At 41.0% G+C, this 15312-nt stretch overlaps 1 protein-coding gene across 1 annotated transcript in view; it reads right to left on the reverse strand.

Annotated features, from left to right (window-relative positions):
* The window catches only part of LOC102838328 (aldehyde oxidase-like), a 94212-nt gene continuing 78900 nt past the window's right edge, over positions 1-15312 (reverse strand). The window contains exons 29-35 of the mRNA XM_006862037.1: positions 12600-12674; positions 9620-9672; positions 7742-7856; positions 3974-4039; positions 3680-3868; positions 1998-2165; positions 1-6 (exon numbers count right to left, since the gene is read on the reverse strand). Of these exons, the coding sequence (XP_006862099.1) occupies positions 1-6; positions 1998-2165; positions 3680-3868; positions 3974-4039; positions 7742-7856; positions 9620-9672; positions 12600-12674 (672 nt within the window). The remainder of the gene's footprint in view (positions 7-1997; positions 2166-3679; positions 3869-3973; positions 4040-7741; positions 7857-9619; positions 9673-12599; positions 12675-15312) is intronic.

Raw genomic sequence — 15312 nt, forward strand, 5'->3', positions numbered from 1 at the left:
CTAGATCTGCATGAGAAACATGGAAGGTGACATGATCAAAAACAGTTACTAATGCATGTTTTTGTATTGTATGTGTTTATTTTTCTTGAATGGTAGGGCAGGTTGGGTCGGAGCAAGGCTTTCTAAGGTATGGCATGTATAGCACCTGCCCTGGGCACCACTTGAAGGAGGTGACACTGAGCAGTTTCTAGGAACCATCACAGTATCCTTGACTAGTTGTGAGAGATCATTAACTAAATTAAAAGAATTCTTTTGTACTTGAGAGCCTCCATGAGTCGATGGCATTGTGGGTTAGGTATTAGGCTGCTAACTGCAAGGTTGACAGTTCAAACCCATTAACTGTTCTGTCCTGCAAAGATTTATAGTCTCAGAAATACCATGTAGGGTTGTCATGAGTCAGAGTCAGCTGATGGCAGTGGGTCGTGTTTTGGTGGGTCAAGGCAAACAATAATCTTGCTGTTGAATGTAGGAAGGGAAAAAAACTGGGGAAAATGACTGAGTGCATCACAGACCAATTTTCATCAGAGAAAGCAAGGAAGGTGCAGTTGTGATTTTCATGCAGTGCCCAAATATGTTAAATTAAAGATTAATGAGCTTACCTTTTGTTTTTGAGCTGGTATTATGGTAAAGTTGGTGTCAGATGCTTGGAAAGGGGCATAATCTCATGGTTTGCTAAAGGTACTATTTTCTGTAACTTCACCTCTGGGTAGGATAAAGGGAATACTACCATTGTTGTTGTTGTTAAGTGCTGTTGACTCGTTTCTGACTCATAGTGACCCTGTATAGAGTTTCCAAGGAGCGGCGGGTGAGCTTGAACCACTGACCTTGTGGCTCAAATGACTTTGCAGTCCAGTGCATTAGCCCGTAGATGGATGCAATCAGTCATTTCAGATTTACCTGTTGCCGTCTAGTCGATTCTGACTCATAGGAACTGCCACACAGTATATCATAGGCTGGAAACCTTTATGCAAGGAGACTGCTACATCTTTTTTCTACATAGTGGCTGGTTGGTTCGGACTGCTAACCTTTTGGTAAGCAGCCAAGTACTAAACCACTGTGTTAGTAGTAAGGGCTCCTATTTCATATTTAACTATTAACTTTTGAAACATGATAAATTATTCTACTGGAGGGTTGCTGAGATAGTCAAATGATTTAACACATGAGGAAATGCTTTATAAAAAGTTAAAATTAACTACATTAACTACATAGATGCAAAGTATTGGTGTTGTGAGAAACATTCCCTATACTGACAAACTCGCAAGTAATCCAATCTCTACTCATTTTAGCATGAGTGAGGTTTTCTTTATTCGATTTTGCAAAATTGGGCCCCGATCCAGTAAACATGGGCAAACGCGCCACATGGCCCACCACAAAGGTTTTTATTCTTGTTTCCAAAAAGCCCCTCCTCCAGTTCCAGTTCGCCACATACAATTCTATGGTGTGTCCCATTTTCCCTACCCCTGTTGTTGTTGTTGTTATGTGCTGTCGAGTCGGTTCCGACCCATAGCGACCCTGTACAGGGTTTCCGAGGTTGTAAATGGTTTGTCCATTGCCTTAATGGCTGTATTCTTATTTAAATGTCCTAGTCCTAGAACACCCAGGTTACACATCCCTCCCTGTTTGTAAATGAACAATCTGTTTGCCAGGCCTAGCAATCTTATGAATTCCTGAAGATGGACCACGCCCACAAGACTTATTTCTTACTATGTGGGCTATCTTATCATCTTATAAGATGATTTAGAGTCCTGGTGTAGTGCTGTGGGATAAAGCACTGGACAGACCGCAAGGTTGGTTTGAATCACAAGATCAGTGGTTCAAACTCACCAGCCACTCCTTGGAAATCCTATACAGGGTCGCTATGATTCAGAACCGACTTGATGGCACTTAACAACAACAGTGTGTTTAGTTAAGCACAGATTAGGTAATAAACATAACCAAGAGGTCTAAGAAGCAGGAAACAGAAAAGTCACCTTTTAGGAAAAGACCCAGTGCCTTACCATGTCTGTGAATCGATCCACACAGGCCATTCGAACCCATTCTGGTGTCGCTGGGCTCCTCACAGTAAAGTCTTCCGCTATGTCTCTTTCTTTTCGTGCTGTGGCCACAGCATCAGCGATGGCAAAGAACACAGATGACCCCAAGAACATCCCTGACTCTCCAAGGCCCTGAGAGAGAACACGTTTGTTTTAGGAGCTTCTGTACTGGACTATAAGGAGCTCTGGTAGCGTAGTAGATTGGGAGCTGGGCTGCTAACTGCAAGGTCAGTAAAGTCAGCGATTTGAATCTGCCAGTCTCCCCATGGGACAAAGATGAGGCTTTCTGCTCCTGTAAAGATTTACAGCTTTGGAAACTTTACACAGGGTCACTGTGAGTTGGAACTGACTTGATGGTGCATAACCACCACCATATAGGAGCCCTGGGAGCACAGTGGATTAGGCTGGCCAGTAAGGTAAAAGCAGTTCAAATTTACCATGTGTTCTGCTTGAGGAAGAGGAGACTTTGTGCTCCCATAAAGATTTGTTGTTGTTGTTGTTATGTGCCGTGGAGTCGGTTCCAACTCATAGCGACCCTGTACAGGATTTCCAAGACTGTAAATCTTTAAGGGAGCAGAAAGCCTCATCTTTCTCCTGCGGAACAGCTGGTCATTTCGAACTGTTGACCTTGAGATTTGCAGCCCGATTCGTAACCACTACGCTACCAGAGCTGCTTCCCATAAAGATTTACAGCCTCGGAAATCCCATACAGGTTTGCTGCAATGGCACACAACCACCACCACCACTCTGGTCCTGTTCGCTACTGTATCCCATAAAGGGGCTCTCCACACAGGATCTGACTTACCTACAGTAGGGTCTCAGTAGTGGTTATTGACAGACTTACTGACTGAATGAAGCTTCTTGTTGAACTGACTTTGTGGTTCAAATTGAACTTGGGGTCCAGTACTTACCTTATTACATCACCACACCAGGAAGCTCGAGTACTTTTTCAAATCCCCATAACTCCTGAAGTTCCCAGATCTTTAATGCTGTTTAGGTTAAATCTTTATTCTAAAAGAAAGATGTATATGTGTGTATGTGTGTGTGTGAGGGGAGGGTGCTGTATTAAGAAAAGTGCATTCAATGAATTGAACCAACTTTATAAGCAGAGAGGAAAATGCCACAGTTTTCCAGGATTTCCAGTGGCGTTTACGCACAATCTCATTTAGTAGTTTAATCTTAAGGTTCTTGTGTAAAAATGTTATCCTATCAAAAAGTCAAAGCTTTTTGTTGAATTTTAGAGTTTTCAGTGAAATTGACTATCAGTAAAATCCTTGGGATTAAGATGGTGGTGGTGGTTATGTGCTGTTCTGACTCATAGTGACCCTATACAGTGTTTCCGAGGCTGTAAATCTTTACAGGAGCAGAAACCTCATCTTTCTCCTGCAGAGCAGCTGGTAGTTTCGAACTGCTGACCTTGAGGTTCGCAGCCCGATTTGTAACCACTATGCTACCAGACCTATACTCACGCTATTTGACATAGTGGATCATTTATCTTCTCTATGTCTTTTCACTGGGTAGCTCATCTCCAAATTCTAGTAGTCTGTAATTGGGTTCTGGTAACAGTTGACCTTTATTATTTTTTTCACTGACTTGAAACTCTGCAATCAGTGTGAGTCCATTGTCCAGCAGGTACAGGTACTTACCTTGGATGAGTAGATGGTGAGTGGGGTTTGTGATGATGGCAGAAAGGAGACGTTGAACTCCTCTGGGACGTCAGTGATGGTTGGAATTTTGTACTTATCTGGGCCCCGAGAGTACAGGACCCCTTCTGGAGAATATTTCAGCTCTTCGGTGGTGTAAAGGCCCATTCCCTGAATAAATGCCCCTTCAATCTAAAGGGGGACAGTTTCAAGCACTGTGACATTGTATACTTTTTAGAATGCTTACCCCACTGTCACTCTCAGGAGGGGGGATCCATGTCAATGGCTGGCACCTACCTGCCCCATGTCAATGGCTGGATTTAGGCTACAACAAGCATCCATGACGATATCTGTTCTGATCTTCTGTCAGAATTAGAAATCACTTTATTACTAAAACTTGAATTGAAAATATATTATTTTAAGGTTTGTTCAAATGGTCTCAAGTCATTCAAGAACTCCTGGTGGTCAATAAACAGTACATTGAACCCTATCAACATTAGAGTTAGATTGGAGCTGGTGAAACATCTGCCAAAATGTTTTGTACTGGGACTGATGACCGCAGAAGACCTTTTGCATTCATGGTTTTGACTCTTAAGTAACTCCAAAGTCCATGCTAATGTGTGGGACTGAGTTACTTAGTAAATAATTGAGCCTTGTTGTTTACCCAGCATCTGATTCTCATTTTGGGTTTGTTGTTTTAGTATAATTCATGAACTCATCCTATCCTTATGATAATTAGAGGTCGGTGGTATTATTGCCACTTTATGAAGGAAATCATATAGCCATAATGCATGTCTCATTTTGTAGGTTTGCAAAATCTTGCACTGTATTAAGGGCAAGCATTGAGACCACCTTTAGCTTTGCTATAGTCTTCTTTCTTCTCTGAGATACATCACACTAACCTCATCTTTTGGTTTGTCCCTTAGCATACCTGTCAGGTTATTGAGGAGCCACAGAAAGCCCCTGAATGCCTGTGGGCTACCTCAGGAATCCCCCTGCGCTTCTCTTTGGCTTCACATGCTGATAACACTCATTGTGCCTCCACATCCAGGGTTTGTTCTGATAACACTCATTGTTCCCAATACCTGCCTGGACTTGGACTTTCAACCTAGTCCTTTGGAGCCAGTAATTCTCTTCTAACTCAAACCTGGCCTCTCAGTCTTCATCCATCCTCAACCTGAATAGTGACTGAGACTGAATAAACCTTAGAGTGGGCCTTTCATCTTACTTCTGCCTTGAAACCTGATATATTTAGTATAATGGGTGGTGAACAGTAGGGAGAGATGACTGTATTATTGAATTGTAGCTGTTTTAATTCAACAACCATAAGTGGCCAACGGCAATAAAACAACAACAACAACAACAAAAACCAATAAAACCAGGACACTATTTTCATTGAGCAGTTAACTCTGGTTCATGGAGACTTCATGTATGCCAGAGTGGACCTGTGAGCCATAGGGTTTCATGGAGTTTTTGGAAGTAGATGCAGCAGAGCATGTTACCCATTTCTATTACCCAGAGATTCCAACAATAAAACCTGTCACTGAATTGCTTTGATTTTTTCATCAATGAAAAGAAGTTTTGCTTCTTCAGGAAAGAAACTATACTATCTTAAGAGATCAAAGTGATATGGAAATAACTGAACCTTAAACTATAATAAGGAAGACCGTATTTTAACCTTTCTGTCACCATACATCTGGAAGATCCCCATGAAGTTGATTTCTTCAGGAATTTGTATGGACACCCTTGGGTAGGATTGCTAAATAAAAAAAGTGTGTCCCATGTAACACACAGGGCATAGTTATACTAGAAAAGCATTTATTGTTTGTTTGCTGTTGTTAAGTGCTGTGGAGTTGATTCTGACTCATAGTGAGCCTGTATAGGGTTTCCAAGGAGTGATTGGTGGGTTTGAACCATCTGCCTTGTGGTTAGCAGTCCAGTGCTGATCCTACATTGCCACACCAGGACATTGTTTATATGAAATGAAAATTTAATTGGGTTTCCTGTATTTTTATTTATTAAATTTGCCAACATTACCTTCAGAGTGGTAAGTCAGAAAACTAGTTGATTTCTAAAAACAGAGTTTTCCACCTAATGTGGCTCCTCAGATGGGCTACAGGTGTGCTGAGATACAGACATCGGGACCTTTGTGGAGAGTGGAGACAGGACACCGAGGCTGGTTGCCTCCCTCATGGCCTTCTTATTTACCACACTATGCACACATTTTCTGTGTGTACTGTGTTGTGAAAAACATTAGATATCACAGTTTAAAAATAATTCTATGATTAACCTGTAATCCTAATTTCATGAGTTTTGTATGATCTAGAATGAAAATGGAGACATAATATTTATGTGTCCCAAAGAGAAAACTGAGTTGAGTGTGAGGGCTACCTGCTTTTCAGAACATCTCTTCATTTACTGTATTTAAATGGTGGACAAGTCAACCAACAATGGGGGTAATGAGACATTTTGATACAATTCACAGGTCAGTATTTTTCAAGTCCTTTTTATCCTACATGAATTAACATTCTGATTTTGGGCAAGGTGACTCAAGGTGATATTGGAATAATTTTTATATGGAATTTGGATGTGCTATAGGTTCATCCTGTAAATTTCCTCACAACTTAACTATACTTTAGGTTTCAATATACTATATTTAAGGTTTCTGTAATCTATGTGCTCCAAGGATGGTACATAGAATATATCCATGGTTTTGATGCTTTGGATTTATCCTAAATAGTATAAATTATTAACTTTTAGTTAAATGTAACTCTCTATTTTCAATCGATGGTTTCTTAGATGTTTAATTAAAGAGAAAACATGAAAATTATTTTCACTAAAAAATGATTTCTTTTTTAGTGTCAGTAGCCCCTTTGGTATGGTTGTTTTTTTGAAAAACATCAGCAAATTGCTATGTATTTACTATGTTTTCTCAAGACTTTTAAATGACCTATTTCTTCAGATTAGATAACGCATCATTCTTCCTTTAGGATCAGAACCACTTTTTAGAAAACTTAAGAAGGCCATTTTATTGTTTGAAATGGAATAAAAATTCTACTGATACAGGTGGAAGCATTCCAGGCTGCCAGAGCAATGCTTTCTTTCTTTCTTTTGTTTTCCCCAAGGTTTTTATTGTGAGTTGAGTGAAAGTTTACAGGGCAGATCATCAGTTTTATATTCAACAGATCATATACCTTGTTTCATTACAATGGTTATAATCCCCTCCATGTACCATCAGTTAACAGTGTTTCTCTCTATTCACTTTAGCTCTTTTTAAAAAAATACTCAGGCATATATAATAATTTATACCATCAAAGGGCACATTGTGCAAGTCTGCCTTCTGGCCACCGGCTCCTAGTCCCTCTCGTTCCATGAATCTAGAGTCCTCAGCTGCTCCCTGTCTCTGTGTCCCCATCTCTGCCTCCATCTCTGGTGTCGCTGCTTCTCTGGATAAGGTCACACATTCCACTTATGCTCTTCTCCCTTGATGGCCCTAGGGTCCTCTGTTTCAGGACTGTTAAGATTAACTGCTCCCCCACTTTATGTTACAAAACTTCTACCTTTATAGTTGTGACAGTCTCAGTTAGTCATGATAACAATTACTCACTATTGAAGCATAAGAATCTTATCCCCATCTCTTTTTACCAAACCCATCTAGACAAGATGAAAACTATTCAGTAGGGGCTCTATCTTCCCACACACACTTTTAAACTAAACTCCTTCTTGAAACCTTGTAAGCCAGTCCCTTCGTGCCTTTATCGCCCCCTCATTTTAGGTATCCAATGTCTAAGTTGCCCGTCCCTATTTACCCTGTGTACAGAGGGGATAGCGTTGATACTTGATGTGAAGACTCCTTCCCTCAGAGCAATGCTTATTGACTATTACATTTTCTTTCTCAGTGAAAATGTAGGATAAAGCTGGGTCTTGGGACATTCCCATGGAATTGAAAGACTCTTGTTCTTACTGTACAGATAGCATAGTGAAATTGGGCTACTTAATGTAAAGCACAGTATATTTGGTGGTGGTTATTTTAACTTGCCAACAGGAAAGCTACATTGGACTTACCTTGTGAGCTCCAGTCAGGCAGTCAATTTCGACCTCAGAACAGGCAGCTCCATAGACATAATAAGGAAATGGGTCTCCCTCCCCCTTCTCCCAATCCATAAAGGCCTTGTAGCCCCTGTTGGAAGAAATAAAGCCCTTTTGCCTTAGGAGGGTGCAAACAATGTTGATTCATTAAAAAATTATGTAAGGTTTACAATAGCATTTCATTTGATGGAAGTTCATTTAAACTGCTTTTAAACCTTGTTTCAACTGCTAGCTCTATAACCTAGTTACTTACAGCTCCACCATCTTTTGCCTCCATTTATATAGGATAATTCTTGTGCTGCAGTTAGGATGCCACAAAGGAGAGAAGCCAATAGACCGTTTTGGCCTAGACCTTGCACTTGGTCATCTAGGGTTGAGCTTTAGCTGTACATTGAGAGCCTCAAGTGATATTTATCAGTGTTTCCAGAAGGACCCCTACATTGTGCTAACATAACTTATTGTACTTTGTTGTATAGGCTGTTAAGTCAATGCATTAATTTATAATGGAATATGTATTCAACTAGAGGCATGGTTTGTTTTCCTCTTGGGTAAAATGAATGCTGGAATATAGAACTCACTGTGTAGAGGCTCTAGGTTGAGCTAGTACCTCCTTTACTTCTTCATGAAGATTTGCTTTACTTTTTGTTTATTGGTTTGGTTGGTGATTTGTTTCATTAGAATGTAAAATGAATATACACTTTCTGAATTTGACAACCAGCTATCTAGTCCATGCTTCATCAAGGTAATATGCATTTACAAAGGCCATTTCACTGTCGGATAGGTGTAAATGGTGATTAGTGATAAAGGGAGGGAGATTTGGAAAACTGAGTTGCAAGTTATTTCTAATAATACCATCATGTTGTTGTCTGTTGTTGAGTACATTCTGACTCTTAGCAATCTTATGGAATAGAGTAGAACTACCCCAAAAGGTTTTCTAGGCTGTAATCTGAATAGGAGCAGATCACCAGGTCCCCCACACCCTGGACTGACTAGTGCAATTCTAACTTCCAGCCTTTTCTATTAGCAGCAAGTGCTTAACCATTTAGCTACCAGGGGCTCCTTTAACAGTTTCTTCTTATTTATAATGTTGCTTTTAAGTATTGTTGAGTCAGTTCTGACTCATAGTGACCCTGTATAGGGCTTCTGAGGCTACAAATCTTTATGGGAGTAGAAAGCCCCATCTTTCCCCCATGGAGTGGCTGATGGGCTTGAACTGCAGACCTTGTGGTTCACAGTCCAGTGGTTATCGTACAGAGCCCTGCATTCCCTATTACTTATAATAAAGTATAATAAAAACATGATTGTTATTGTTAGATGCCATTGAGTCAGTTCTGACTCACAGTGACTTTATGTAGAACAAAACACTGGCAGGTCCTATGCAATCCTCACAGTCTTTATTAACCTTGAGCCCATTGTTTCTGTCACTGTGCCAATCCATCTCATTGGGGGCTTAGTGCAAATAGCTCTTTGTTTTTTAACCTAATGGTGGTGGTGTGTCGTGAAGTTGGTTCTGACTCATAGCGACCCTCATAGGGTTTCCGAGGCTGTAAACCTTTACGGAGAAAGTCTCATCTTTCTCCCATGGAACAGCTCGTAGTTTTAAACTGTTGACATTGAGGTTAGCAGCTGGACTCGTAACCACTATGCTAACAGAGCTCCATTTTAACCTAATAGGGTTACATTATTATTTAATATTTCTTTGTGCGTAGCTCTAAGGCCTACGTGAAATCATAGACTACTGGGCCTAGAAGGAACACATAATAAAAACTTTCCATATTACTAACAAGGAAACTCACAGGAGTTGGGTTACTTCATATTTTCTCAGTTAAATCCAGACATTATTGTAATGTTTACCTGAAATATCCAGTGGCTGAAAGACTGATTCTTTGTTCAAATGCAGCTTCTATCTGCAGAATGGGCATAATTAGTCACAATAAAATAAATACACCATCTAATAGATGAAAATGAAGATATTCCATATATTATAACTAACATCTGATTATTTGTTTCTGGTACTCTCTGATCAAAAATAGAAATGATCATATATTTTTCCTGAACTGGAACATGAAGAGTTTTTTTTCTGATTGAGTTCAGAAATCTGAACTCAACAAACAAAATGGACCCTGCTATGATAACCAAAAGAACCCCCAGTGCCATCGAGTCAATTCCGACTCTTAGTGATTGATAGGGCAGGATAGAACTGTTCCATAGAGTTCCAAGACTGTGAATTTTCATGGGAGCAGACAGCTTCATCTTTCTCCTTCAGAGTGGCCAGTAGGTTTGAACCGACAAACTTGTGGTTAGCAGCCCAATGCTTAACCCACTATACTACCATGGATCATTGCACCTATGATAACCCCAAACCAAACCCACTGCCATTAAGTAGATTCTGACTCATGGTGACGCTGTATAGGATTTCCTAGGCTGTAAATCATTACAGGAGCAGAGAGTCTCATCTTTCTCCTCTGATCAACTGGTGGGTTTGAACTGCTGACTTGTGGTTAGCAGTCCAGTGCTTATTCCACAGCACACTATGACTCTTTTGCACCTATGATATTGTTAAGTTCCACTGAGTTGGTTCCGACTCAGCGACCCTGTATGGGGTTTCCGAGGAGCAGCTGGTGGGTTTGAATTGCCAACCATGTGGTTCACAATCCACATGCTGATCCTACAGCACCACATACAGGGGCTTAATTCTCAATGCTAGAATTTGTAGCTTCAAATGTTGGTACTTGGAACTATGTTTCTAAATACTAGAACTCTAAGAAGTGTATGTGTGAGAGATAATGTTCTAATAAAATAAAGTATAAGGTATGGTAAGTTTTGATTAAATGAGTTGAGACATATTCAATAGCAACTAGGCCCTTCAGTTTTCCTCCTCCATGTTGGATCAACACTGGGCTGCTAACCACAAGGTCATTGGTTCAAACCTATAAGCCTATTGTAGAAAATTCCTTAGAAACCCTATACAGGGTCGCTATGAGTCATAACTGACTCGTGGCACTTAACTACAACAACCCTAAAACATTAACATTTCTTTGTGGCTTAGAAATGCCAAGCCTTTTCCTTTTCTTCCTGAAGTAGACCTTCTGGGTATTCGTCATACAGTCCATTCTTCTTTGCAGCAACTGCTGTTCCTTGTGGACGTGATCAGTGATTGGTTACTGTCAAGTGGATTGTGGGCTCCATAGGGCTTTCTTTCATCTTTTGGACATTGTGCTTTAAGTGAAACTTTACATAGCCAATTAGTTTTCCAATCAATAATTCATATACAAATTGTTCTGTGACACTGGTTGTAATCCTTGTAATATGTCAACATTCTTCCTATTTCCACCCTCAGTTCTCCATTTCTAATCATCCAAGTCCTCTGTCCCTCCCTGACATCTTATCTCTTTTTGTTAGGTGCCATCAAGTTGGTACCGACTCATAGCAACCCTATGCACAACAGAGCAAAACACTGCCTGATCCTGGGCCAACCTCACTACTGTTGCCACACTTGAGTCCATCGATGCTGCCACTTGGCCAATCCATCTCGCTTGGGGTCTTCCTCTTTTTCTCTTGCCCTCCACCTTACCAAACATGATATCCTTCTCCAGTGACTGGTCCCTTCTGACAATATGTCCGAAGTTTAAAAGATGAAGTTTGGTCATCCTGGCCTCCAAAGAGCACTCTGGCTGCACTTCTTCCAAAATAGATCTATTGGTTCTTTTGGCAGCCCATGGCACTTTCAATATTCTCTTCCAACACCACAACTCAAAAACATCAATTCTTCTACGATCTTCCTTATTTACTGTCCAGCTTTCACATCCATATGAGATTATTGAAAATACCATGGCTTGGTTCAGGTGCACCTTAGTCCTCAAGCTGACATCTTTGTTATTCAACACTTTCAAAAGGTCTTTTGCAGTAGATTTGCCCAATGCAATATGCCGTTTGATTTCTTATCTCTAGTTTTGGGTAAATTGTCCTGTTGTTCTCGGTCTAGTAGTTAATTTTTTTGAGGAGCACATTCTTCATGCTGTTTGTTTTATAGTTCTGCTATTTAGCTGGAAGGTGGTCTTGAGTTTCAAATTAGAAAATTTTCTCAGGGCATTAGCCTCTTTCTGACTAGTAAGTTTATTTCTTTTTGGCTTTGAATTTTGTTCTATATGTATTTGTAAAACCCATTCTAACTGGGACCTTCTGTTGTAGTCCTGGTCAGAGTGGTGGGTATTAGGAGCTAGGCACCATCTAGTTCTTCTGGTTTCAGGCTAGAGGCGATTGTGGTTCATGGGAGCCATTAGTCCTTTGGGCTGATTGCATCATTCACTCTTCGGTTTTCTTTATTGTCCTTTGCTCCAGGTAGGAAGAGACCAGTTGTTGCTTTTTAGATGGCTACTCACAAGCTGTAAAGACCCCAGATACTACTCACAAACTAGGATGTAGAACATGTTTTTATGAACTGTGTTGTGCCAGTTGACCTAGATGTCCTTGAGCTTCCCATAAGGCTTTCAATGACTGGTTGCTATGGAGAATGCCAGGCCTTTCTTCTGAGGCTCCTGTGGGTGGACTTGAACTTCAATCCTTTCAGTTAGCAGACAATCACATTAATCATCTGTGCCACCCAGAAACCTGTCTCCATACACATCAGGTACAAATCATGGAACAACTTTCTTAATCATTGCTATGCTTGTTCTATGGCAGAAATCCGTTCAGCCAGAGAAGAAGAATGGGACATACTACATCACTATGACACTTAGGACCGTTTCTCTGTATTATGTTTGTGCATGGACATGACTCTCTCAACTCTGGTTTGGATCATTTTCTCAGTCATACACACGATTGAAACACCTACCCAGTCTTCCCAGGTGCCTTCTGGATTTTTCTTCATGATGTGCTCCAGTCGTTTCAGAAGGATCTGACAAGCATTCTTGAGTAAATAAGATAAGATGCATTACAGAAGAGCTTGATGGTTAGGATTTGTGTGAAAGAATATTTATTGATAATGGACTAGGGCACCAAATGCTTGTGGAGGGTGTGGTGTAGTGAATTATTTAACATGCCTCTTCTAGCCTTGTTTTTATAACTCTCACCAAACAACTCTCTTCCTGCTAGGTCTGGGTAGCCAGTAGGTGGAAGAAGATACTGATAGGATGACGATGTTAGCAGTTCATTGTAGTTGTGAACACTTTCCAACTCTAAGTGGGTTTAAAAGGAACCATCCCAGAAGCAGGAGTGGGGAAATCTCACTACCATCAAGAAGAAAGAGCCAGAATCAAGTGTGTCCTGTGGACCCCAAGATCCCTGTGCACTGGGCCTCCTTGACTCAGGGACAGAAAGCTGTGACCCTGGAGGAGTGGCAGAGGAACAGCACAACGAGACAGAGCAATGGGCTTCCCAGCCCACGGAGCAAGTAAAGCTGAATGACTTTGGGCACACTAAGGTACCTCCAGGCACTTAAGTGGGGGGGACTAGGTTTACTGACCCATGGAGCTAGAGCTGAGGGTCTTCAGGCTGAGGCTTATGGTGGAGTGGTGTGTCCTATGGGCATTTATCAGCAGCGGACTGGGCCTACTGTGCCCTGAGAATTTTCATCCTGTGTTGTAACCCATTAACTTCCCTGTGTATTGTGTGTGCTTTATGTGGTGTGTTGTGCTCCACAGGAGAAAGATGAGGCTTTCTGCTCCCATAAAGATTTACAGCCTCGGAAACTCTGTACAGGGTCGCTATGGGTCGGAATGGAATTGGCAGCACTTAATAACAACAATAAGATACATTTTACGGCCAGGAGGCAGGTTTGCAGAATGTGCCCTTTGGTTGTTTAAATGATTATGTATTCCTGAGTGTTTTTGTGTACGTCCCAAAAAGACAGAGGGAACAGAAGCAAATACAGTTGAATGATGCTGCACAGAGGACATTGTAATCATTGCAATGAAACAATGAGTGTAAAACTGATGTTCTCCCATGTAAACTATCACTCAATGCACAACGCAAATTAAACCACCCCCCGCAAAAGAAAAACCCATACAGATAATTTTTTCAAAAGCATAATGCTCAAGGCAGACTTTTTTTTTTTATTCTTCAAGGGATATTCTCTTATGTTTGACCTCACCCAAAATTGTTGTTGTTGTTGTTGTTATGTGCCTTGGAGTTGATTCTGACTCATAGCGACCCTGTTTCTGAAATTTAGGTCTCATGAATTCAGGTTTCTCAAAACTTTTGTTTTGAGCAAAAAGAGTCTCTGTTTTATGATCTCTGTGATGTGACCCCACAAAGATAAGAATGATTTGAACTCAGTTCTTGACTACCAGGGAGGTTGGACAGGTGGAGTTTCTATGGGGGCATAAATGTCCTAGAATATGACTCACTATAATGTTGTAATGGAAAAAAGTAAACACAAAGTAATGACAAGTAGACCTTACTGATAAAGTACATGAATGAAGACACGGCTCTGTTATGAGATAGTGACAATGTAGCCGAAACCAAGCACAACAGCTAGAACATAAGTACAAAGAAAACCTGTGAGCTCTCTGCTAGGATGCCACTGATGACACCTTGATTGTCTCATATCTACCTGGCTGGTGTTCTGCATGCCCACTTGCCTGCTTCTAAGGCCTTTTGTTGTGACAGGAAAACCTTGCCCAGCTCTGTATCTTATTTAGTACCCCCATTTTTGCTTTTTGTGTCTCTTGGGGGTAGAGGCTGCCGTTTGTTCATCAGTCCATTCTCCTCCCATGCAGTCATGGCTGGGCCTTTGGTTTTCCTATTACTTCATATTTTCCAACCTCTCTTGCAGTCAGGAGTGCTCTGACACAGGTTCTGCTAGGGAATTACGAGCAGGGACTTGTATCACTTCCAAGTCTGGCCCCAGAGTCTTCCAAACATACTCCACCATGCTCTTTCCCTTCTCTGACTAACTGGAATGATGATGCTCAGGACAATCTTGAAAGCCACATGTTGAAGAGGCAATCTGGGTTTTCAAATGACTGAACATTTCCTCTGGATTGTTATGTGTGCAAGAAAGAGACTTCTGACATGTGGGAGCCATCATATTCTGTGCCTATTTGTCACTTATCCTGCTGCAATGACTCCTGACAGCAACTACTTGGAGTTAGGACAAGCTTCAAGGGTAAGGGCACAGCCCTCTTCAAGACTATCCAACCACAGGCCACCCTCACTTCTTATCAGCTGGGTTCCCACTATTGCCTCAGGTTTTATGACTCATTAGAATGACTCAGAACTCAGCAAAGTGTTATACTTAACTATTACAGTTGTAGTACAGCTAAAGAAAACATACCGGAACCAGTCAAAAGGAGAAATACATAGGACACTGTCTGGAAGAGTCTCTAAAGCGAAACTTCCTTGTCTTTAGGATTGCATATTGAGTGTGACAATATACAGAATTTTGCCAACCAGAGTTTTTATTGGGTTTCATTATGTAGGCATGATTGGTTGAATCATTGACCATGTGCTTTGAACTCAAATTTCTAGTCCCCTTCTTCTCCTTGGAGGTCAGACTGGTATCATGTGACTCGAAGCTCCAACCCTTTAATCACATGGTTGATCTT

This window comes from Chrysochloris asiatica, unplaced genomic scaffold (assembly GCF_000296735.1).
Source record: "Chrysochloris asiatica unplaced genomic scaffold, ChrAsi1.0 scaffold00045, whole genome shotgun sequence".
In the NCBI taxonomy this organism is placed as follows: domain Eukaryota; kingdom Metazoa; phylum Chordata; class Mammalia; order Afrosoricida; family Chrysochloridae; genus Chrysochloris; species Chrysochloris asiatica.